Source organism: Chiloscyllium plagiosum, unplaced genomic scaffold, assembly GCF_037043375.1.
Source record: "Chiloscyllium plagiosum isolate Xiang-an unplaced genomic scaffold, Cpla_swu_hap1 HiC_scaffold_23, whole genome shotgun sequence".
Classification (NCBI taxonomy): Eukaryota; Metazoa; Chordata; class Chondrichthyes; order Orectolobiformes; family Hemiscylliidae; genus Chiloscyllium; species Chiloscyllium plagiosum.
In genome coordinates, this window is record NW_028270161.1 from 56,113,390 (window position 1) to 56,137,599 (window position 24,210).

The window sequence follows — 24,210 nt, forward strand, 5'->3', positions numbered from 1 at the left end:
AAGGTGGTGGGGGGGGGGGGGCAGTGGCTCATTCGGAGAGCTAATCCAGACAGAATGGGCCGAATGGTCTCCTATTGCACTGTAACAACTTTCTGGGAACATCACTGCAAATCCTCCTTCAGAATGTAATCTTGTGTTCAGTTTAAATGAGAGGTCAGAGATAAAATTCAGAACATGAATTGAGCAGTGTGAAATAATAATCAAGGTCACCGATTTGCAGTTTCCACAAACATGATCAACATTGTTTATCAAATCTGAACTGTAAAGAAATTCCAGTCACACTTCCTGGATAATCTTTAATTAAAATGCTATTTGCTTGTCCAAGTGCCAAAGCTCTGATATATTGTAACAGAAGTAAAGATGTGTTTAGACAGTGTTTCGTGACTTCAAGATGTCCCGAACTACATTCTAACCAAATGAAATAATTTTCAAGTGTTGGACTAGGCCATTCAGCCCCTCAAGCATGCTGCACCCTTCTAGATCAGGGCTGATTATCTACAACAATGCCATATAGCCACACTATCCTCATATCCATTAATGAGATTGGTATCTAATAATCCCTGTCTTGAATATACACAGTGACTATTAATGTTGTAATGTAGAGAACACAGTAGTCAATTCACACACGGCATAATGTGTTTTCGGAATGTTTTGAAAGGATGTGGTGCCACTGTCTAGGCCAGCATTTATTGCCCATCCCTAGTTGTCCTTGAGAAACCGGTGGTGAGCTGCCTTCTCGAACTGCTGCAGTGTCTGTGGTCTAGGTACGCCCAAAATGCTGGTGTTCCAGGATTTTGACCCAGTGACACTGGAGGAACAAAAATATATTTCCAAGTCAGAAAGGTGTGTGCCTTGGAGAGGGAGTTGCAGGCATCGGTATCCTGTGGATATGCTGCCGTTTGTCCTTCTAGATGGAAGTGGACGTGGAAATATAAAGTGCTGTCAAAGGAGTCTTGAAGACTGACTGCAGTGCATCGTGTAGCTGGTACTTTCTGCTGCTAATGAGGCTTTGGGGTGGAGGGAGTGAATGTTGAAGGTGGTTGGTGGGGTGCCAGTCCAGAATGGTGTTGAGCTTCTTGAGTGTTGTTGGAGTTGCACTTATTTCTTCACACTCTTGACTTGAACGTTGTTAATGTGGATCAGAAGGTGAATTGCTCATTGCAGGCTTCCTAGCCTCTAACCTGATCAGCTACGTGACTAATTCAGTTCAGTTCCTGCTCAATGCTCACTCTATCAATGTTGATCATGGGGCGATGGTAATGTCAAAGGCAATGGTTAGATTCTCTCTTATGGGAGATATTCATTACCTGATATTTAAGAAGGATAAATATTATTTGCCATTTATTAGCCCAAACCTGGGTATTGTCCAAGACTTGCTGCATAGGGACATTGGCTTCTTCATTATCTGAGGAGTGGCACATTTGCACTTCATCATCCCCATTTCTGACCTTATGATTGAGGGAAGGTCATGAAGCATCTTAAGCTGGTTGGGCCTCGGACCGTACCCTGAGGAACTCCTGTAGAGATATGCTTGAGCTGAGATGACTGACCCTCCAATAGGGGTTCTTCCTATGTGCCAGGTATGACTCCAACCAGTGGAGAGTTTTCCCTCTGATACCCATTGATTCCAGTTTTGCTAGGGCTGCGTGATGCCACACTGAGTCAAATGTGGCCTTGATGTCAAGGCCTCTCTCTCGCCCACCTCCCCTCTGGAATTCAGCTCTTTTTGTCCATGTTTGAACCAAGGCTGTAATGAGTGGCCCTGGCAGAACCCAAACTGGGCATCACTGAGCAGGTTATTGCTAAGCGGGTGCTGCTTGATAGCATTGTTGATGACTCCTTCGATCAAGTTACTGAGGATCAACAGTATACTGACGGGGTGCTAGTTAACCAGATTAGATTTGTCCTGTCTTTTATGTACAGGACATAACTGGCAAATTTCCATATTGTTGGGTAGATGCCAATATTGTAATTGCACTGGAACAGCTTAGCTAGGACAGTGGCAAGTTCTGGAGCACAGGTTTTAAGTACTATTATCAGAATATTGTCAGGTTCCATCGCCTTTGCAGTATCCAGTGTCTCCAACTTTTTCTTGATATCACATGGAGTCAATCGAACTGATGGAAGGCTGCTATCTGTGATGCTGGGGACCACTGGAGGAGGCCTAGATGGATCATCCCCGCAGCACTTCTGACTGAGGATTGCTATAATGTTTCAGCCTTATCTTTTGCACTGAGGTGCTGGGCTCTTCCATCATTGAGGATGGGGATATTTGTACAGCCTCTTCCTCCAGTGAGTTGTTTAATTGCCCACCACCATTCACGACTGGATGTGGCAGGACTGCAGAGTTTCAAGTTAATCCATTGATTGTGAGCTCGCTTAGCTCTGTCACCTGCTACTCATGTTGTTTGACATGGAAGTAGTCCTCATTTTTGGGTATGTCTGGTGCTGCTCCTGGCATGCCCTCCTGCCCTCTCCATTGAACCAGGGTTGACCCCCTGGCTTGATGGTAATGGTTGAGTGGGGGATATGCCGGGCCATGAGGTTACAGATTGGGCTGGAGTACAGTTCTGCTGCTGTTGATGGCCCGCAGCGCCTCATGGATGGCCACTCTTGAGTTGCCAGAACAGTTCTGAATCTATCCTACATAGCACAGTAATGTCACACAACATGAGGGACGGTTTCCTCAGTGTGAAGGTGGGACTTTGCCCTGGTCTGGTTTCTCCTGCCAGTACTCTCATGGACACATCCACCTACAACAGGAATGTTGGTCCACACCTGCTCCAGGCCCAGTTCCCCAGCTATGTCCTTTTGGACTTGGTCAGTTTGGTCAATAGTGACTTCTGCATTTAGACGTTGATAGACTTCTCCTGAACTGCATTCTGGGTACTTACCGGTCTCAGTGCTTCCTCCAAGAACTGTTCAATGTGAAGAAGTACTGATTCCTCAAGCGAGGGGTAATCCGCAGCAAGTATCCTTACTCAGAGTGCCATGAGCCTTCATGGATTCTGGAAGAATGAGGGTGGGGGGGTGGAATCTCATATAAACATATAAAACCCTAATGGGAGTGAACAGGTTGGATGTGGGAAAAATGTTCCCAATGTTGGGGAAGTCTAGAACTAGGGGTGACAGCCGTTCAGGACTGAGCTGAGGTAGAATTTCTTCACTCAGAGAGTTGTGAACCTGTGGAATTCTCTCCCACAAGAGGCTGTTAGGGCCAGTTCATTGGATATATTCAAAAGGGGGCTGGACATGGCCCTTGTGGTGAAAGGGATCAAGGGGTATGGGGAGAGGGTGGGAATGGGGTATTGAGATTGCATTATCAGCCATGGTCATACTGAATGGTGGAGCAGGCTGGAAGGGCCGAATGGCCTACTCCTGCTCCTATTTTCTATGTTCTATTTTTTCTATTCTGCTCAATTTTCTGTGCACCCTCTCTAATGCCTTCACATCCATCCTAAAATGAAGTGGAAGCAATACACCCAACTGAGACCAAAAAATACATGTTTGACACAACTTCCTTGCCTTTGTATACCACCCCGTGGCTCAACACTTCAACTCCCCCTCCCACTCCGCCAAGGACATGCAGGTCCTTGGACTCCTCCATCACCAGACCATGGCAACAGGACAGCTGCAGGAAGAGCGCCTCATCTTCCGCCTAGGAACCCTCCAACCACAAGGGATGAACTCAGATTTCTCCAGTTTCCTCATTTCCCCTCCCCCCACCTTGTCTCAGTCAAATCCCTCGAACTCAGCACCGCCTTCCTAACCTGAAATCTTCTTCCTGACCTCTCCGCCCCCGACCCCACTCCGGCCTATCACCCTCACCTTGACCTCCTTCCACCTATCGCATTTCCAACCCCCCTCCTGCAAGTCCCTCCTCCCTACCTTTTATCTTAGCCTGCTGGACACACTTTCCTCATTCCTGAAGAAGGGCTCATACCCGAAACGTCGATTCTCCTGCTCCTTGGACCTGCTGCGCTTTTCCAGCAACACATTAAGGGCTCTGATCTCCAGCATCTGCAGACCTCACTTTCTCCTCTTTGTATATTCTACCTCCACTTATAAAGGTAATGCTCCCTGTGCTTTATTAAGAGCCCTCTGAACTTGTCTCTATCAATGGTTTTCCCAGTTCCGCCTTAGTGTACAAGATGATTAGGGGGTTAGATAGGGTTGACAGTGTGAACCTTTTCCCGCGTATGGAGTCGGGTATTACAAGGGGGCATAGCTTTAAATTAAGGGGGGGGTAGATATAGGACTGAAGTTAGGGGTAGGTTCTTCACTCAGCGAGTCGTAAGTTCATGGAATGCCCTGCCAGTAGCAGTGGTGGACTCTCCCTCTTTATGGGCATTTAAGCGGGCATTGGATAGGTATATGGAGGATAGTGGGTTAGTATAGGTTAGGTGGGCTTGGATCGGCGCAACATCGAGGGCCAAAGGGCCTGTACTGCGCTGTGTTGTTCTATGTTCTATGTTCTCTGCCCTATCCCCTTAGAATTTTACCCCATTTTTTATTGTCTTTCCACGGTCTTCCCAGCAAATCTCTGGACATTTCTCTACACCGGATTTCATCTGCCACCAACTAGTCTATTTCTGACATTCTACAGAAGGCTGCTGACAGTTCACAATACCCCAGAATGTTGTATTGTCCACATGTCCTGAAACTGAACCATGTACACCAAGGTTTCAGCCATTAGCGTAGTCAGCTATAGCAACTGTAAGGTTTGATCCATGATCTTATCCCTCTCGGATGTTAATCTGACGTAGCTACGATGCTGGAATCTCTTTATTCTCAGGTAGATGGGAGGCACCCAGGCAGAATCCCCATTGTAGCAGACTCCGAGGAACTGTAAAGGAGATTGAAGACTCCACAGGAACCTTCCGAAAGTAAATCAGAAAAATCCGGAATGAAGTCAATAATGCTGAGGAAAGCTTACACTGTTGGGGATATGGAGAAAATGAGGACTGCAGATGCTGGAGAGTCAGAGTCGAAAAACGTGGCGCTGGGAAAGCACAGCCGGTCTGGCAGCATCTGAGGAGCAGGAGGGTCGACATTTTGGGCAAAAGCCCTTCATCAGGAATGTGGGCCAAAAGCAGGTGCATGGAGCTAGGCCGCATCCTGGTCACACTCTCGTTGAATGGTGTAACAGCCTCAAGGGGTTGAATGGCCAGCTCCTGCGTAACTGTTAAACTGATCACATATTCCCAGCTACACCACTCCCGTGGCACCTTCCAAATACCCAGCCTGAATTCTCCTCCCCACTACATTCCTAACATTGTATAACTTACCTGGCATCCTAGCCAGCTGGCACCTTATTGACTTGGCACTTTACGCCCCTCCTCGCCAGCCCCTAATCTCCCACCTGCCTTAGGTACATACTGTTTGACAGCAAAGCGGCTATGACTCAGGACCTTTGCGTTTCAGAAGATGGCAGCGGTCTGTGTGAAAAGGGACAATGGTTTGCCTTGCTCTCACACACAGTCCCACATTACGAAAGGACTGTTAGAATGGAGGCGAAAGTGAGGACTGCAGATGCTGGAGATTAGAGTCAAGATTAGAGTGGTGCTGGAAAAGCACAGCAGGTCAGGCAGCATCCGAGGAGCTGGATAAATCGACGTTTCGGGCAGGAGCCCTTCCTGATTAATCTTGTCAGAATGGAGAGACAGCTGTGTGTTTCTGAGGGAGCGACCCCTGAGCAGTACCTTCTCTCACAAATGCAGAGCTCCCTTCTTCCATTCAGCGACAAGAGTGGCAATCTGAACAAGACTGTCGCAGCTCAAACATCTTTGTTCCTTGTGGTTTCTCTTAACGGGAGTCTGTTTGCAAACTCGTCATGAAAGTGCTTCTTGGACTGTTCATTATCTTTCAGGTGGAAGTGTGCACTGCAGATGCTGAAGATCGGAGTCTAAGAGTGTGGTGCTAGAAAAGCACAGCCGGTCAGGCAGCTTATGCCCGAAACGTCGACTCTCCTGCTCCTGGGATGCTGCCTGACCGGCTGTGTTTTTCCAACACCACACTCTTTGACCCATTATTTTTCAGTTCACCACAGGTGAGCGCACTGCCACTTCCAATCCACTGGCAAGTAACCTGTTCTGACAAAAGTCACCAGTAAAACCTGATGTTGCCTCAGTGTAGAAAGTGCTGATTACAATGGCCACCAAATGTGAGGATGATGTGTCCTTTTGTACAGCCTAAGACCAGGGTTTAGATCACAGCTTGCCAGTACATTTCTTGCCGAATATATTTGCTGAAGGCGAATTGATGCATGAACCTACATTAAACAGCTTAAAATCTTTATTTGAGTGAAAGGCTTTGAATTGATTAGATTAGATTACTTACAGTGTGGAAACAGACCCTTCGGCCCAACAAGTCCACACCGACCCGCCGAAAAGCAACCCACCCAGACCCGTTCCCCTACATTTACCCCTGCACCTAACACTACGGACAATTTAGCATGGTCAATTCACCTGACCTGCACATCTTTGGACTGTGGGAGGAAACCGGAGCACCCGGAGGAAACCCACGCAGACACGGGGAGAATGTGCAAACTCCGCACAGTCAGTCGCCTGAGGCGGGAATTGAACCCGGGTCTCTGGTGCTGTGAGGCAGCAGTGCTAACCACTGTGCCACCGTGCCGCCCAATTGGGTGAACCAAAACCAGAACTTGCTGGAAAAGCTCAGCAGGTCTGGCAGCATCTGTGGAGAGAAATCAGAGTTAACGTTTCTGGTCAAGTCATCCTGCCTCAGAACTGATAGCAGCTAGGTAAAAGTTGTTTTATATATATATATATATATATATATATATATATGGGGATGGGGGGAGGGCATAAAGAGAAAATGATAATGGAAATAGAGCCCAAAAAAAAGAGAAGAATTGTTGGGGCAGACAAATGTGTAAATAATGACCAGCCTGGGAGAATGAATAGCGGCTAACGGGGACTGTTAGTGTCTAATAATGGGGTGTGTGTAATAGCAGACCATGTGATAACAAGAGTTTTGACTCTGATGCGGAGCATCTGCAGTCCTCACTCTCTCCATGTGATAACAAGGCCTAGTGTGTGGGAGTTGAGGTAAGGACGTGGGGAAAAAGTGCCTCAACCCGTAAAATTGTTGAGCTCGATATTTAGTGCAGAAGGCTGCTGGCCTCCCAAGCGGAAAATGAGGTGCTGTTCTTCCATCTGACGCTGAGCTTCACTGGAGCACTCCAGCAAACCTGAGCCAGAGATGCCAGCCAGGGAGCAGGGTGGGGTGTTAAAGTGGTATTTTAAATGGTCTGACCCTGTGCTAATTGGTTTCCATGTAATTATTTGTGCGATGGGGTGACTTCCATTTGCAAACTTAACTGATCTCACTTTTGACCAAATTGAGGTTTTTTTTTTGAAGATTGTAACATTTGAGGGGGTTGCGGGGGCGAGCGTGTGGGGGTGGAAATAAGGGGTTAGAACTGGGGATGGGAGGGTGTTTCAGAACACACAATCTCCCATTTAAGATGGAGACGAGGAGGAATTTGTTCTCTCTGAGGGCTATAAGATTTGGGAATCCTTCTCCCCAAAGAGCAGTGGACATTGAATAAACTCAATGCAGAGTGAGACTGATTTTGATTGACGAGGGAGTGATGGGCTAATTGAGGGAGGGGGCATGTTGCAGGAGAGTGGCGTTCAGGTCAGGAATCCTCTCAGCTGTGATCGATGGAATGGCAGAATAGGCTCATGGGGCAAAATGGCTCACTTCTAGACCTTATGTTTCAGTTTGTTTGTTAAAAAGTGATTTTAAAGAATTCCCTTTATTTCGATACCACCTATCAAAATGTCCCAAACTGCTTTACAGCCAATTAGGTACTTTGGGTGTAACCCGAAACGTCAATTTCTCCACCTCCTGATGCTGCCTGCCTTGCTGTGTTCCCCCAGCCTCCTGCATGTCCCTCCTGAAGCTCTCTGGCTTGTTGTGTTCCTCCAGCCTCCTGCCTGTCCCTCCTGATACTGCCTGCCTTGCTGTGTACCTCCAGCCTCCTGCCTGTCCCTCCTGATGCTGCCTGCCTTGCTGTATTCCCCCAGCCTCTTGCCTGTCCCTCCTGATGCTGCCTGCCTTGCTGTGTTCCTCTAGCCTCCTGCCTGTCCCTCCTGATGCTGCCTGCCTTGCTGTATTCCCCCAGCCTCCTGCCTGTCCCTCCTGATGCTGCCTGCCTTGCTGTGTTCCTCCAGCCTCCTGCCTGTTCCTCCTGATGCTGCCTGCCTTGCTGTATTCCCCCAGCCTCTTGCCTGTCCCTCCTGATGCAGCCTGCCTTGCTGTACTCCCCCAGCCTCTTGCCTGTCCCTCCTGATGCTGCCTGCCTTGCTGTACTCCCCCAGCCTCTTGCCTGTCCCTCCTGATGCTGCCTGCCTTGCTGTGTTCCCTCAGCCTCCTGCCTGTCCCTCCTGATGCTGCCTGCCTTGCTGTGTTTCCCCAGCCTCTTGCCTGTCCCTCCTGATGCTGCCTGCCTTGCTGTGTTCCCTCAGCCTCCTGCCTGACCCTCCTGATGCTGCCTGCCTTGCTGTGTTTCCCCAGCCTCCTGCCTGTCCCTCCTGATGCTGCCTGGCTTGCTGTGTTCCCTCAGCATCCTGCCTGTCCCTCCTGATGCTGCCTGCCTTGCTGTGTTCCCCCAGCCTCCTGCCTGACCCTCCTGATGCTGCCTGCCTTGCTGTGTTCCCCCAGCCTCCTGCCTGTCCCTCCTGATGCTGCCTGCCTTGCTGTGTTCCCCCAGCCTCCTGCCTGTCCCTCCTGATGCTGCCTGCCTTGCTGTGTTCCCCCAGCCTCCTGCCTGTCCCTCCTGATGCTGCCTGCCTTGCTGTGTTCCCTCAGCCTCCTGCCTGTCCCTCCTGAAGCTCTCTGGCTTGCTGTGTTCCCCCAGCCTCCTGCCTGTCCCTCCTGATGCTGCCTGGCTTGCTATGTTCCCCCAGCCTCCTGCCTGTCCCTCCTGAAGCTCTCTGGCTTGCTGTGTTCCCCCAGCCTCCTGCCTGTCCTATCTACAAATCTATGTAAAGGTTTCCCCAGCACTCTGACCCTAGCATGGTTCATAGCTCCGTCCTCCGCCTGCTCTCATCCCCCCCCCCCCCCCCGTCCTGATACCAGTAACCCACAAACCTGAATCCATTTACCCCCGCCAGTCTTTGTGCCACGCATTTGCCCCTCTAATCTTATTCACCCTTCCCTCACTTTGCACGTGGCTCAGTCGTCATCAGGAGGTAATTAGATGCAAGATGGCGCCGGATATGGTCGACTCCTTGTGAGCTCCTGTGTGCAGATCTAAGTTTCCTATTTCCTACTGTTGTTCTACACTCTTTAAACTTAATAGCATACTTTTAAAAAATTACTAATAAATATATTTTATCTAAACTCACAGGTTTGCGCCTGTACCTGTGTTTTTGTTTTTGCTGCTGTTTACTTATTATTTACTTATCTATGCTATTTAAGATTAAATTAGATTACTTAGTGTGGAAACAGGCCCTTCCACCCAAGTAGTCCACATTAACCCTCCGAAGAGCAACCCACCCAGACCCATTCCCCTACATTTACCCCTGACTAATGCACCTCACACTATGGGCAATTTAGCATGGCCAATTCACCTGACCTGCTCATTTTTGGACTGTGGGAGGAAACCGGAGCAAACCCACGCAGACACGGGGAGAATGTGCAAACTCCACACAGTCAGTCGCCTGAGGCGGGAATTGAACCTGGGTCTCTGGTGCTGTGAGGCAGCAGTGCTAACCACTGAGCCACTGTGCTGCCCAAACTCTGTGATCTGCCTGTATTGCTCACAAGACAAAGCTTTTCACTGTGCCTCGGTACATGAGACAATAAACTCAATTCAGTTAGTTCTGTGGTTCTGCTTTTTAATTTAATTCTGAGCTGCTCATCTCATTTCACAGAAGGTACCTCTGGCAGTGCTGCACCCCTTTGTTAATGTACCATAATGTCAGCTTTGCTGGGGGGGGGGGGTTTGTGCTTACGTTTCTGATGTGGGACTTCAAGTCACTGCTTCCTTGGAAGACAGTAAATCATATCCTAGAATTCCTGCAGTGTGGAAGCAGGCCATTCGGCCTATTGAGTCCACATCAACCTTTCGAAGAGTATCCCACTCAGACCTACTCCCCTGACACCCACCCTCACCCTATCCTGCATTTCCCATGGCTAATCCACCTGGCCTGTACATCCCTGCGCCCTACAGAGTAATTTAGCATGGCCAATCCACCCTAACCTGCAAATGTTTGGACTGTGGGAGGAAACCCATGCAGACAGGGGGAGACCGCGCAAACTCCATACAGACGGTCGCCTGAGGGTGGAATCAAACCCAGGTCCCTGACACTGTGAGGCAGCCATGCTAACCACTGAGCCACCGTGCCACAATCTGTGCCACAGCTGATACATTTGCGGTGACCAAAGAGTTCCTAACCGTGTTTCTGATTTTAAAAATGTTGCTGCCATTTGCCTGTGTGAGCAAAGACGCGTACCTGTGTAATTGTCAAGGAGTTTAAAATGCCCCAGAGCAACTTTATTCTACCTTTAACACTTACTTTCTGACTCCTTTGTGCTTCTTAGGAAGAACTGGCCGCTACACGCTCATCGAGAAATGGAGGGAGACAGAGCGACACCTAGCGCCGCATGACAACCCACTCGCTGCCCTGAATAAATGGGGTCAGTACGCCAGTGATGTGCAGCTGATATTACGACGCACTGGCCCTTCACTGAGTGAGCGACCCACATCAGACAGCTCTGGCCGGGGACCGGAGAGAACTCTGTATCGGCAGAGCCTTCCCCCACTGGCTAAGCTACGTCCCCAATACGACGGATCATTAAAAAGGAAAGAACCGAAAAGGAAGTCATTGACTTTCACAGCGGGCCCGAAAGGGTTTGTCGACGTTTTCGGAAAGGGCAAGGACCAAGCTCTGGCCTCCAGAGGCCCGGTCAAAGAGTTGAAGAGGCTCGTTCTCCTACAAAGGGACAAGCTGCACACTCTTCAGAGCCAACTGGAATCCAATCAGCTGGAGACGAGGTACTGGGAAGGCAAGGCAAATCCCAGGATCGACGAGGAAATTCTGAGACTGGGCCAAAGGATCAAAAAGAATGAGATCGAGATCGAGGAGGAGGAGTTCTGGGAGAACGAGTGGCAGATTGAGCAGGAAAACGAAAGCCAGCTGAAGGAGCAGCTGAAAGAGGTGAAGCAGAGGATCAGGGACTGTGAGCAGAAGCTAAAGGACTACACACAGAAAGTTCAGGAGATGGAGAGCGGCATTGAAGCAGAGAAGCTGGAGCAGGAGCTGCGTGGGGCTCATGTCAATGAGGACGAAGTCACGGAGAACCTGATCAAAGTCCGAAACGATATCGAGCTCAAGTGCCAGCAGAGCGCGAGGCTGAAGAACAGCCTGAGAGCTGTGGAAAGGACTTTGGGACTAGCCAATAAAAAGTTTCAGGTAACGGAACTCGATGACCTTACAGTCTGCGCCCACAACCGTAGCACACTTAAGGAACACTTCTGTTATTTTCAAGAACTTGGAGAATACCTGAGAACTTGGAGAACTCTCTCCACTCTTAATCAAAAAGATAATATATTTTAACTCCTGTTTCTGACCTCAGTCCTTGCTACCTGTTAAGGGAGAGGGAGAATGAGAAATGGGGTATTAGAAACCAATAGAGCAGACGAGCCTTAGCTGCTGATAGTCCAGTGTCCTGAAAAACTTTTCACCAGTTCTCAGTACGTTTCCTTTCCCATCTCTTGACCATCCAGGTGTCTTCTTCAATTAGCATTGAGAACCAATCTCACAGTGTCAGTGCAGTTTTTCTGAGAACGTGTTAAATGTTTAAGCAATCTCTCTTTTTTAAAATGTTATTTCATGAGATGGGAATGTTGCTGACTCGGCAGCATTTATTGCCCATCTCTAATTGCCCACAGGGCAGTTGAGAGTCAACCAGATTGCTGTGGGTTTGGAGTCATATGTAGGCCAGACCAGATAAGCTTGGCAGATTTCCTTTCCATTTGTGAACCAGATGAGCTTTTCCAACAATTGACAATGGACACATGGTCAACATTAAATGATGAGACCTTTTGGAGCATTGATACACAGAGGGATCTTGGGGTCCAAGTCCATGGCTCCCTGAAAGTTGCAACACAGTTGGATGAGGTGGTAGAGAAGGCGTACAGCATGCTTGCCTTCATCAGATGGGGCATCGAGTAGAAATATTGGCAAGTCATGTTGCGACTGTACAATCTTTAATTGGGCCATATTTGGAGTATTGTGTGCAGTTCTGGTTGCCACACCAGAAGGATCTGAAGGCTTTGTAGAGGGTGCAAAGGATGTTGCCAGAATTGGAGTGTATTAGCTATAAATAGAGATTGGACACACTTGGATTGTTTTCACTAGAGCAACAGAGGCTGTGGGGTGATCTGTTAGAAGCATATAATTTGAGAGGTGTGGAGAGGGTGGATAGTCAGTCCTTTTCCCAGGGGGCATAGTTTAAAGGAGATGTGCAAAGCAAGTTTTTTATGTCGAGCGTGGTAGGTACCTGGAGAGGTGGTATAAGCAGATACAATTAAGAGACAATTAGACACATGAACAGACAGACAATACAGAGGAATATGGATCATGTGTCAGCAAATGGGATTAATTTAGATCGGTTAGCATGGTCAGTACAGACATGGTGGGCTGAAAGGCCTGTTCCTGTGCTGTGCTGTTATTTTGAGTTCTATTAGTTTAATCCTTTATTCAAGATATTTATTGATTGTATATTTCCTCATTGGCCATGGTGAGATTCAAACTCAAGTCCCCAGAATATTAGCTGGTTGGATTGCTAGTGCATTGACAGTGTCACTTATTCTTTCCATTGCTAGCCCACAAATTTACTGAATTGCAAGACTCCACCCTGAGGAGCAGATGAACCTATTGTGCCAGTTCCACCATTCAGTTAGGTTGATCTGTATCCTAACTCTAATTATCCATTTACGTTCTCTTACCCTGATCTAAAACTGATCAGTCTCCATTTCATCAGTCTTTATTGAAACTATCTTTCGAAGTTTCAGTGGGGAGAGAGTTCCAAATTTCTGCTACCTTTTTGTGAAGACGTTAGCTTGGAAGGGCCTAGCTCTAAGTTTAAAGTCCTACCAGCTTACTCTGGGCTGCACTAACAGAACAAATCCTTTAATCGTCTTAAACCATTCTAAACTCAAAAGAACAATGCAAGTCATGGTGGGATTTGAACTCATAACCTCTGGGTTATTCTATTTCTAGCCGAACCATGAAGCTTCCGCATATCATTCAGTGGTTGCCATGTTCGTGGTAACTTTCATGTAAAAGAATTTAATTCATCTTCACAATCTGTTTTTGAGTCAAATTAAAATTTGAGCCGCCTGTTTTACTGTGACAAATGTTTCAATGTAATTAATTTAAAGTTGCCTTTTTGTCTGAAAGAAGCTGAATTAACCAAACATTATTAAAATGTAAAGAGAAAGTGAAAAATGTTACTCAAATTAACAGATAACTTGAAAAAAAATCTATTTTAAATCAAGAGGCTGTTCACCTTTAACTACTTCACATTCCTAATGAATTAAGAAACACAATTAAAGACTTTTCTTTCTATAAACCTGAACAAGGGCTTTAAATATAAGATAGTCCTTACAAGATCCAACCCAATACAGAGTTGAAAAGAAACCTCTTTACTCGAAGAGCAAAGGGAATGCAGAACTCACCTACACATGGAGTGGTTGATGTGAATAGTGCAGATGTGCTTAAATGGAAACTGGATAAGTAAAGTGAGGGACAGATCTGAGACAGGGAGATGAACTAAGGTGGGAGGTGGCCCAAGCAAAGGTTTAACACTGGCATTGAGCAGTTGAGCTCACAATGCCAGTTTCTGCACTGTATATCCTTGGCTCAGTGGTTAGCACTGCTACCTCACAGCACCAGGTACCTGGTTCAGGTCACTGTCTGTGTGGAGTTTGCACATTCTTCCCATGTCCATGTGGGTTTCCTCCGGGTGTTCCGGTTTCCTCCTACAGTCCAACGATGTGCAGGTCAGGTGGATTGGCCATGCTAAATTGGCCCATAGTTTCACAGGTATGTGAAGGCTGTGTGGATGAGCCATGGGGAATGCAGGGTTACAGGGATAGGGTAGGGGAGTGGATCTGGGTGGGATGCATTTTGGAGGGTTGGTATAGACTTAATGGGCTGAATGGCCTCCATCAACGGATTTTATGATTCTCTGTAATTCTGTACTATCAGTTAGTCAAAATGATGCTTGCAAAAGTATGTGTGATGGTTAAATGATCTCTAAAATCCAATAAAACAATTTAGTAGTCATGTTCTAGTCAGGAATCATGCGTAGTGAGCATCAGTGATGTTATCCAAACCATTCAGTTCCACTTTTTGATATAATTTGTAATTTCCATCTTTACACATTATAAAGCTCCATTCGACTTGTGCTCTTAATCATAACTCAGCCTGACCTTCCTTTGTGCAGTCTGTAATCACTCAGCCTTCCTCCAGTATCCTGTGTGGAAACACTGAACACAACCTCAAGAAAGAATTTGAAGGTCTTTTGTATCCCTTGCGCGTTTTCCAGAATAATTTGATACAGTCTTTATAAGAGGCCTAGAGAGCTGAAAGAGTGCTGCCTAGTGGCCAGAGTTTATAACTACACCATGAGTCACTGAGAACACACTGTAAGAACATTGACAGAACAATCTAGATTTCAGCAAATGTTAACACAGAAATAGTAGCAATGGAATGGAAGGTTTGTGAACAAAATGTGTGAAATATCTACCATATGTAAACCAGAGTGCAATCCTAAAAATTTGTAAAGCATCAATTGAATTGTACTCCTTTGTAGTTTAAACTTCAGAATAATAGTGTTTGATATTCTGGCAGTATTTAATTGAGCTTGTGAGTAAGGCTAATCGCTGGGGTTTATGATTTGTTAAGATGGTTGATTTGTGTCCACATGTTGCAAAACTTTACAAACTCCTCCCGTCCCCACAGGAGAGAGAACTAGAGCTGGAGCAGCTAACCAAGGAGCTAAGGCAAGTGAACCTCCAACAATTCATCCAACAGACAGGAACAAAGGTTTCCGTACTGCCTGCTGAACCAACTGAAGACGAACTGCCTGCATCGCAAGAGCAAGGTGATGTTCTGTTTGTTATTTTCTATTTACTCGTACTGTGGTTTATTACACTGGGACAGTCCACTCGTGATGTGGGGATGCTGGTGTTGGACTGGGGTGGAGAAAGTTAAAAATCGCACAACACCAGGTTATAGTCCAACAGGTTTAATTAGAGCGCTGCTCCTTCATCAGGTGGTTGTAGAGTATAAGGTTGTAGGGCATGGACTTTATAGCAAAAGTTTACAGTGCGATGTAACTGATATATTTTGAAAAAGACCTGGATTGGAGAGTCAGAGTCGAAGAGTGTGGCGTTGGAAAAGCACAGCTGGTCAGGCAGCATCCGAGCAGCAGGAGAAGCCATGTTTCGGGCATAAGCTCTTCATCAGAAATGGGGGGAGGCAGGGGTCTGAAAAATAAATAGGAGGGTGGGTCTGGTGGGGGAAGGTAATGGCAAGGCGATAGTTGGATGCAGGCGGGAGGTAATTGTGATAGGTCGGTGGAAAGGGTGGAGCAGGAAGATGGACAGCTCAAGAGGGCAGTGCTGAGTTGGAGGGTTGGATCTGGGATGATGCGGGGCAAGGGGAAATATGGAAACTAGTGAAGTCGATGTTGATGCCATGTGGGTGAAGGGTCCCAAGGGCAGAAGTTGCGGTGTTCGTCCTCCCGTTGGCGGATTTGGTGGTGGAGGAGGCTCAGGACCCATCTCCTCCCGTGCATGCTATTCTTTTGCAAGCTCCAATAAATTGTTTGAAAATGATTTCCTTTGACAAATTCCCTCTTCCTAATGACCTTGAGCTTTTCTAAGTGCATAGCTATAATTTTTTTATTTACACAGGGGATGAGGATGTTACTGACTAGGCCAGCATTTATTGCCCACCTCTAATTGCCTAGGGGGAGGTTTAAGAGTTAACCACATTAGCTGAGGGTCTGGAGTCACATGTAGGTCAGACTGGGTAAGAATGGCAGTTTCCTTCCCTAAAAGGCATGAGTGGTCCAGATGGGGTTTTTCCCAACAATCAGCAATAATTACATGGTCACTATTAGACCCTTAATTCTGGATTCTTTATTGAATTCAAATTCCACCATATGCAGTGATGGGATTTGAACCCGGGTCCCTAGAAAATTAGCTAAGTTTCTGAATTAATAGTCCAGCAATAAGGCCACTAGCTCCTCAAATAATTTCTTTAAAGATTCAATCTAACACCTTCCTGGAGACCCACATCAACAGGTCTATAGTTCCCTGCTTACTATCTATCTACCTTGTTGAATGGAGGTGTAAGCTTTCTGGGATTAGCAGGGGTATCAAGGCGGTAAGGTAAAAGGGCAGGCTGGAAGCTTTCAGAACCTACCCCTTGCCTGCGAGCTTGGGGCAATTGGAGGCCCCTCAATGAAGTAGGCAGCATCCAATACCGTATTCTTAAATTATAGCGCCATGCTGTTTTTAATTCCTCTGGAACCCAAGCCCTAAAATAACTTTATTCCATCACCTTAACCAGCCTTAAGACCATAAGACATAGGAGTGGAAGTAAAGCCATTCGGCCCATCGAGTCCACTCCGCCATTCAATCATGGCTGATGGGCATTTCAACTCCACTTACCCGCATTCTCCCCGTAGCCCTTAATTCCTTGTGACATCAAGAATTTATCAATCTCTGCCTTGAAGACATTTAGCGTCCTGGCCTCCACTGCACTCTGCGGCAATGAATTCCACAGGCCCACCGCTCTCTGGCTGAAGAAATGTCTCCGCATTTCTGTTCTGAATTGACCCCCTCTAATTCTAAGGCTGTGCCCACGGGTCCTAGTCTCCTCGCCTAAAACAATTTCCTAGCGTCCACCGTTTCCAAGCCATGTATTATCTTGTAAGTTTCTATTAGATCTCTCCTTAATCTTCTAAACTCCAATGAATACAATCCCAGGATCCTCAGCCGTTCCTCGTATGTTAGACCTCCCATTCCAGGGATCATCCATGTGAATCTCCTGTAGACACACTCCAATGCCAGTATGTCCTTCCTGAGGTGTGGGGACCAAAACTGGACACAGTATTCCAAATGGGGCCTAACCAGAGCTTTATAAAGTCTCAGTAGCACAACGGTGCTTTTATATTCCAACCCTCTTGAGATAAATGACAACATTGCATTCGCTTTCTTAATCACGGACTCAACCTGCATGTTTACCTTTAGAGAATCCTCAACTAGCACCCCCAGACCCCTCTGTACTTTGGCTTTATGAATTTTCTCACCGTTTAGAAAGTAGTCCATGCTTGTATTCTTTTTTCCAAAGTGCAAGACCTCGCTGTGAACAGCTGCGGCCCCAACACTGAACCCTGCGGGACACCGCTTGTCACCGGCTGCCATTCCAAAAAAGAATCTTTTATCCCAACTCTCTGCCTTCTGTCAGACAGCCAATCCTTAATCCGTGCCAGTAGCTCACCTCGAACACCATAGGCCCTCACCTTGCTCAGCAGCCTCCCGTGTGGCACCTTATCAAAGGTCTTTTGGAAGTCTAGATAGACCACATCCACTGGGTTTCCCTGGTCTAACCTACTTGTCACCTCTTCAAAGAATTCCAACAGGTTTGTCAGGCATGACCTCTCCTTACTAAATCCATGTTGACTTGTTCTAATCCGACCCTGCTCTTCCAAGAATTTAGAAACCTCATCCTTAATGATGGATTCTAGAATTTTACCAACAACTGAGGTTAGGCTAATTGGCCTATAATTTTACATCATTTGTCTTGATCCTTTCTTGAACAAGGGGGTTACAACAGCGATCTTCCATTCATCCGGGACTTTCCCTGACTCCAGTGACTTTTGAAAGATCTCAACCAACGCCTCCGCTATTTCCTCAGCCACTTCCCTCAGAACTCTAGGATGTAGCCCATCGGGGCCAGGAGATTTGTCAATTTTAAGACCTTTTAGCTTTTCTAGCACTTTCTCTTTTGTAATGGCAACCATACTCAACTCAGCCCCCTGACTCCCTTTAATTTTTGGGATATTACTCATGTCTTCCACTGTGAAGACTGACGCAAAGTACTTATTAAGTGCTCCTGCTATTTCCTTATCTCCCATCACTAGCCTTCCAGCATCAGTTTGAAGTGGCCCAATGTCTACTTTTGCCTGTCGTTTGTTTCTTATGTATTGAAAGAAACTTTTACTATCATTTCTAATATTACTGGCTAGCCTACCTTCATATTTGATCCTCTCCTTCCTTATTTCTCTCTTTGTTATCCTCTGTTTGTTTTTGTAGCCTTCCCAATCTTCTGATTTCCCGGTGCTCTTGGCCACTTTATAGGATCTCTCTTTTTCTTTCATAGATTTCCTGACTTCCTTTGTCAGCCATGGCTGTCTAATCCCTCCCCGGATAATCTTTCTTTTCTTGGGGATGAACCTCTGTACTGTGTCCTCAATTATACCCACAAACTCCTGCCATTGTTGCTCTACTGTCTTCCCCGCTAGGCTCTGCTTCCAGTCTGTTTTCGTCAGTTCCTCTCTCATGCCCTCATAATTACCTTTGTTTAACTGTAACACCATTACATCCGATTTTGCCTTCTCTCTTTCAAACTGCAGACTGAACTCTACCATATTATGATCGCTGCTTCCTAAGTGCTCCCTTACTTTAAGATCTTTTATAAAGTCTGGTTCATTACATAGCACTAGATCCAGAATAGCCTGCTCCCTTGTGGGCTCCATGACAAGCTGTTCCAGAAAGCCATCCTGTAAGCATTCCATGAATTCCCTTTCTTTAGATACACTGGCAACATTATTTACCCAGGAGAAAGTGAGGACTGCAGATGCTGGAGATCAGAGCTGAAAGTTTGTTGCTGGAAAAGCACAGCAGGTCAGGCAGCATCCAAGGAGCAGGAGAATCGACGTTTCAGGCATGAGCCCAAAAGAAGGGCTTATGCCCGAAACGTCGATTCTCCTGCTCCTTGGATGCTGCCTGACCTGCTGCGCTTTTCCAGCAACATTATTTACCCAGTCCACCTGCATATTGAAGTCTCCCATGATCACCGTGACCTTGCCTTTCTGACATGCCTTTTCTATTTCCCGGTACATGTTGCGCCCCTGGTCCTGACCACTGTTAGGAGGTCTGTACATAACTCCCACTATGGTTTTTTTGCCTTTGTGGTTCCTCAATCCCACCCACACAGACTCCACATCATCCGACGCTATGTCATTCAGTGCCACAGATTTAATTTTGTTCTTAACTAACAAGGCCACCCCGCCCCCTCTGCCCACCTCCCTGTCTTTTCGATAAGTTGAAAATCCTTGGATGTTTAACTACTAGTCCTGACCCCCCCCCCCCCCCCCCCCCCCCCCCCCTGCCAGCCTTCCCTTGTTTCTAACCAATACATAACACCTTATACTAACTAATACTAAAGGGGCAAATGAGAGGTGATTCTATTTGACTCTTGATTCCGGGGCCAATGCTCGGGGATATTGGTTCAATCCCACCACAATGTGCAGGAGCCAGTGTCGGACTGCGGTGGACAGGGTCAGAAGTCAAGTGACACCAGATTATAGTCACTCACCTGACAAAGGAGCAGCACTGTGAAAGCTTGTGATTTCAAATAAACCTGTTGGACTATAACCTGGTGCTATGTGACTTCTGACCCAATCCCACCACAGCAGTTGGCTTGCTGAAGCCCTGCAGGGAAAGAAATCTGCCATCTTTACCTGGCCTGGCCTTTATGTGACTCCAGACCCATGGCATTGGGGCTGACTCTATTATCAAATCTGGAATTGAAAGCTAGGTCGACATTTTCTCTTGTTTTTAAACTTAAAAGTGTAGGTGTGGGCAACTTTAAAGCTCATCCCCTGCCCAGTGGGAAATTCTGCCAAACATGAGGAATGTCAGATCAGTCATGATTGTGTTGAGTATCGGAACAGGCTGGAGGAGCAGAATGGCCTACTCCTGTTCCTTTTTTTTAATGGTATTATCAAGTGCCAATCAGGCAGTTAAGTGGTGAGATGGTGGGCATCTTGACCTATCAGATGAGGTAGCCGAGAGGCCCTGCTGTGTCCAAAGCCCCACCGGGAGTGACAGAGCCTTGTTCTAGGCCCAAGTTGTTCGACCATGAAGACCATCACTGGCGACAGGACTAAGGTGTGTTTAATGGAGATTGTGAGGAGAGGGTGGGATTGCGCTGGTAGGGGATTGAAGTCAAGCACAGGGGACATAGCTTCTAGGAGCCACTGGCGTCCTGCTCTGCTTCCCTTCCGCCCCCCCCCAAACACACACACACATGCACACACTGTCTCTCTCTTGCACACACACAGGCAGGCAGTCCATGTCCCTGCTGTCTGGGATGCCTCAGAATCAGGCGAGACCTTAATTGACCATTTAATTGGTGATGGGTCAGGAAGTCAACAGCAATCCCTCCCGCCCAATACTTGATCGCTGAGCTGTTGGAAAGGGGACAAATATTTCAGCGATACCAACCCTTCCTGCCACTTCTAGGAGGTGAGTCTCACTGATGGTGACCATGACCACCCTTGCGGAAGGAACCACCTGGCTTGCTGAAGCCCTGATGGGAAGAAAGGCTGCCATCTTTACCTGGCCTGGCCTACATGTGACTCCAGACCCACAACATTGGGGCTGACTCTGAGCTGGTCTTTGAAATGACCAAGCAAGTCACTCAGTTGTGGCAACAAATGCTCCTTTCACTAGCAATGCCCAGATCTGGCGAAGAAATAAATGTTAAAACAAAATCTGCTATGCTACACATTAGTCCATTTTACTGAAGTATTGTCCCCATTTAGCTCCTTACGCTGCTCTGTATTTCATACTAAATATTATCATTTAAATTTCATATGTCGGGTCCTCAAGTGACACCATCTTCTCTACATCCACCCTATCCAACCCTTTGATTATCTTGAAGACCCCCAGCAGATCATGCTTATAACCTTCTCATTTTTTTCAGTCTTAACACTTTACAAGCATTTCTGTAATTACTTACACCGTGATTTGTGTGTCTTGCACACATTTCTCACAAAGAATGCTTGTGGCAATCATTGTTTCAAAAAATTTGTCTCAGGATAAAAATTACTCTTAGATTAATGCGTTTAATTCTGATCGCCACATTACAGGAAGGATGTGGAAGCTTTGGAGAGGGGGCAGAAGAGGTTTTACCAGGATACTGACTGGATTACTGAGTATGAGAGGCTGGACACACATGAATTCTTTTCTCTGGATTGGCGGAGGCTGAGGGAAGACTTGATAGAAGTCGATAACATTATGAGAGGCATAGATAGGGTTGAGTCAGAATCTTTTTCCCAGAGTTGAAATGTCTAATGCTAGGGCAGTGTACATTTAAGGTGAGAGGGGGGAGTTCACAGGAAATGTGAGGGGCAGGTTTTTACACAGAGAGTGGTAGGAGTCTTGAGGGGCTGGGGATGCCAGCAGGTATGGTGGGGCTGTTTAAGGATCCTTTAGATAAGCGCATGAATATGCTAAGAATGGAGGGATATGGACCAAAGGTAGGCAGAAGGGATTAGGTTAATTTGGCACAATATCGTGGGCTGAAGGGCCTGTTCCAGTATTGTGCAGTTCTATGCCCTACAATACAATGACAATAATGTGAACGGTAATGCAAAAAATAAATTGACCTGTATCTCATCTTACCTAGGCTTCTTCCTTTAGCATTTTCCAAATTCTATAAACCTGTAGCGTAATATCTTGGTGCTTCACTGCATGTCTTGAATGTTTAAAACCCTTTGGTTTTAAAGGTGTGTTTGTGCATAAATTGCTGGGTTAATACCTGAGAATGTTTCGATGCAGTAATCCCTTTGTACCACAAGAGGCTGCCTTGGGTCAGATTGCTCAGGGAATGGCTGGTGACAGACAGGAATCATTTCCAACATTTGGGAAGCATCCTGGGAATGCAGACGTGTCAACCTGCAGCAATGAATAAATATGCTGGACTTCTTTTTAAAATTGTGACTGTGTTTTACGCCGAGTTGATCTGTGCGCTGCAATTCTCCTGGCTGGAGACCGGATGTTATTTGTTGTAATGTGACTCTAATACAGCTTCTCTTTGTTGTATCTCCCCCCCCCCCCCCCCAGGATCACTGACCTCGACTGCTTCACTGAAATGGCCCAGTCCCGCCAGGCAGCTTCCCAGCAATTTGAGACTTCTGCAGAACCCTCTAATTTCAGGCTTTAATCCAGAGGGTATCTATGTGTAACTAGATATACCTCCCACTGGTGAAACCATCTGGAGTGGCTCAAAGGGATCTCTCCACCTTTCCCCCCCCCCCCCTCCTTGCTTTCTTCAAGAGAGTGACCGATAAGCACTTGATGCAATGAGTTTGTCAATCCTGAGTGCCTTGTACAGTGGCTGCCCGCACGCCAAAGGTCAAACCATGTAACTACCCAAGCCACTGATGCTGTTGGAGGGGAGGGAGAGAGATGTGCAAATGCAGCGGTCGCTGGACAAAGAACAGCAAGCATTTCTATGCAAAATTAATGTAATTTTGTATAAATCCTCCAGGAGCAGTCACAACAGGGCTGCCTTCCAAAGGCACGCTGGCTCGAGTTTTGATTCAAGGTCGCAAAATATCAAAAGGGGGTTCTGGTGGAGATTGGGAAATGTTAGACAAGGCACACTGCAGGATCCGTGAACCTGCCAGAGGTTTACTGAAAGTTAAAAATCACCCACCACCAGGTTACAGCCCAACAGGTTTATTTGGAGGCGCTGCTCCTTCATTAGGTGGTTGTGGAGGTCTGTTTAAAATCTTGGTTCGTTTGGTTTCCACCCGGGACTCCCCAGCTCATGTGAGGAAGTCGCTCAGAATGTAAAGGTTAAAACTTCCCTGTCTGTGTTCGCAAACTGGACCTGATTTCTTTTCTCCCTGAGCTCCACGTGTGTGCATTACAGAAAAAAAAAGAAAATTACTGGGTTTGTCATCTGGGATGCTTTTAAACTCAAGCTTCCTTCTTGTGTGGTCAGTTGTTCCTGTGAAATGTGTTTTTAAAGAAGGAATTTCAAAAAAAGAAATGAAAAATTAACCCGAGTTCCAGAATACCAACTAAAATTGCTGGGTTTTGAATGTGTGGCTCGCATTCTGCGTCATTGAGCTCCCGAGGGCTGATTGCTGCAATTGTCCTGGGATTGTTTTAACACACACAGCCTTTGCAGCATCCAGCCCCTTCACAAGGAAGCCCTTCCCTAGACAGTGGGAATTAGTTTGTGTCAAAGCCACTGTGTGAACTCTCAGCAAGCACATTAAAGCTGTCTGTAGAAAGCCCAGCTTGTAATGTTTGCAAAGTGCGGTAAACAAGTCAGGCGCCCACAGACCGTGCTTGGTAACAAACATTGACACTCAGCAAAAGGAAATCCATATTTGATGGACCTCCAGCAGGATGTGGCTGCCGGATTTGGGGAATTGAGGTGAAGAGATTTGCCCGATTCCTGCTGTATTATGTGTAATAAACAAATATTAAGATGGTATTTTTGGCTACACTTCAGTATATATTGGTATGTATAATTAATATAAGAATCTCTTTAATAATGTCGCCTTTATATTATGCCAAGTGATCAAATGGACAAGTGCACAAACTGAATACCTGAGCTGCTTCCACTGTTTGGGAGGACCACGCCTCTGGCTGGCAAAACAATCATTCTGTAAATCCTATTTATTACGTACTGTTGCTCTGAATTACTCAAAAGACTCATGGCACACCATATAGTTTCAATGGCAAGCATGCAACTCCTGCTAAATCAATGCAAAGTGTTAATATTTCAGTATTATGAGGTGCAATGAAATGTACTGTAAGATGATTTTTATCATGTTTTCTTGTTTCACTGCTTTAAGTTGTAACATTTTGAATATTAAATAGCCTTGTGCTGATATCCTGCTAATATGAAATGCAGAGAACAATAAAGTTCACGCTAATTGGTTGATGATGGAGTGGGTCGATCTGTATAACTTGAATTAAGTATCGTCCACACCTTAAATCTGCAGCTCAATGTTTAATACTAATATCACACCCTGAGTATTGCATGTTTACTGGTTGGTTTAAGACCCCATTCAACACATTGATGTGCTTCAACATTCAGCAGGTGGGGAAAGGTATCAGAAAGC

At 46.5% G+C, this 24,210-nt stretch overlaps 1 protein-coding gene across 6 annotated transcripts in view; it reads left to right on the forward strand.

Moving 5' to 3' along the window:
- The window catches only part of rassf8b (Ras association domain family member 8b), a 125,657-nt gene extending 101,630 nt beyond the window's left edge, over window positions 1-24,027 (forward strand). For all 6 annotated transcript variants that reach the window (XM_043713361.2, XM_043713360.2, XM_043713358.2 and 3 more), the window contains 3 exons: window positions 10,576-11,447; window positions 15,006-15,147; window positions 22,190-24,027. In XM_043713361.2, coding sequence (XP_043569296.1) covers window positions 10,576-11,447; window positions 15,006-15,147; window positions 22,190-22,311 — 1,136 coding nt within the window. In that variant the 3' untranslated portion in view covers window positions 22,312-24,027. The remainder of the gene's footprint in view (window positions 1-10,575; window positions 11,448-15,005; window positions 15,148-22,189) is intronic.
- The last annotated feature ends 183 nt before the right edge of the window (window positions 24,028-24,210 follow it).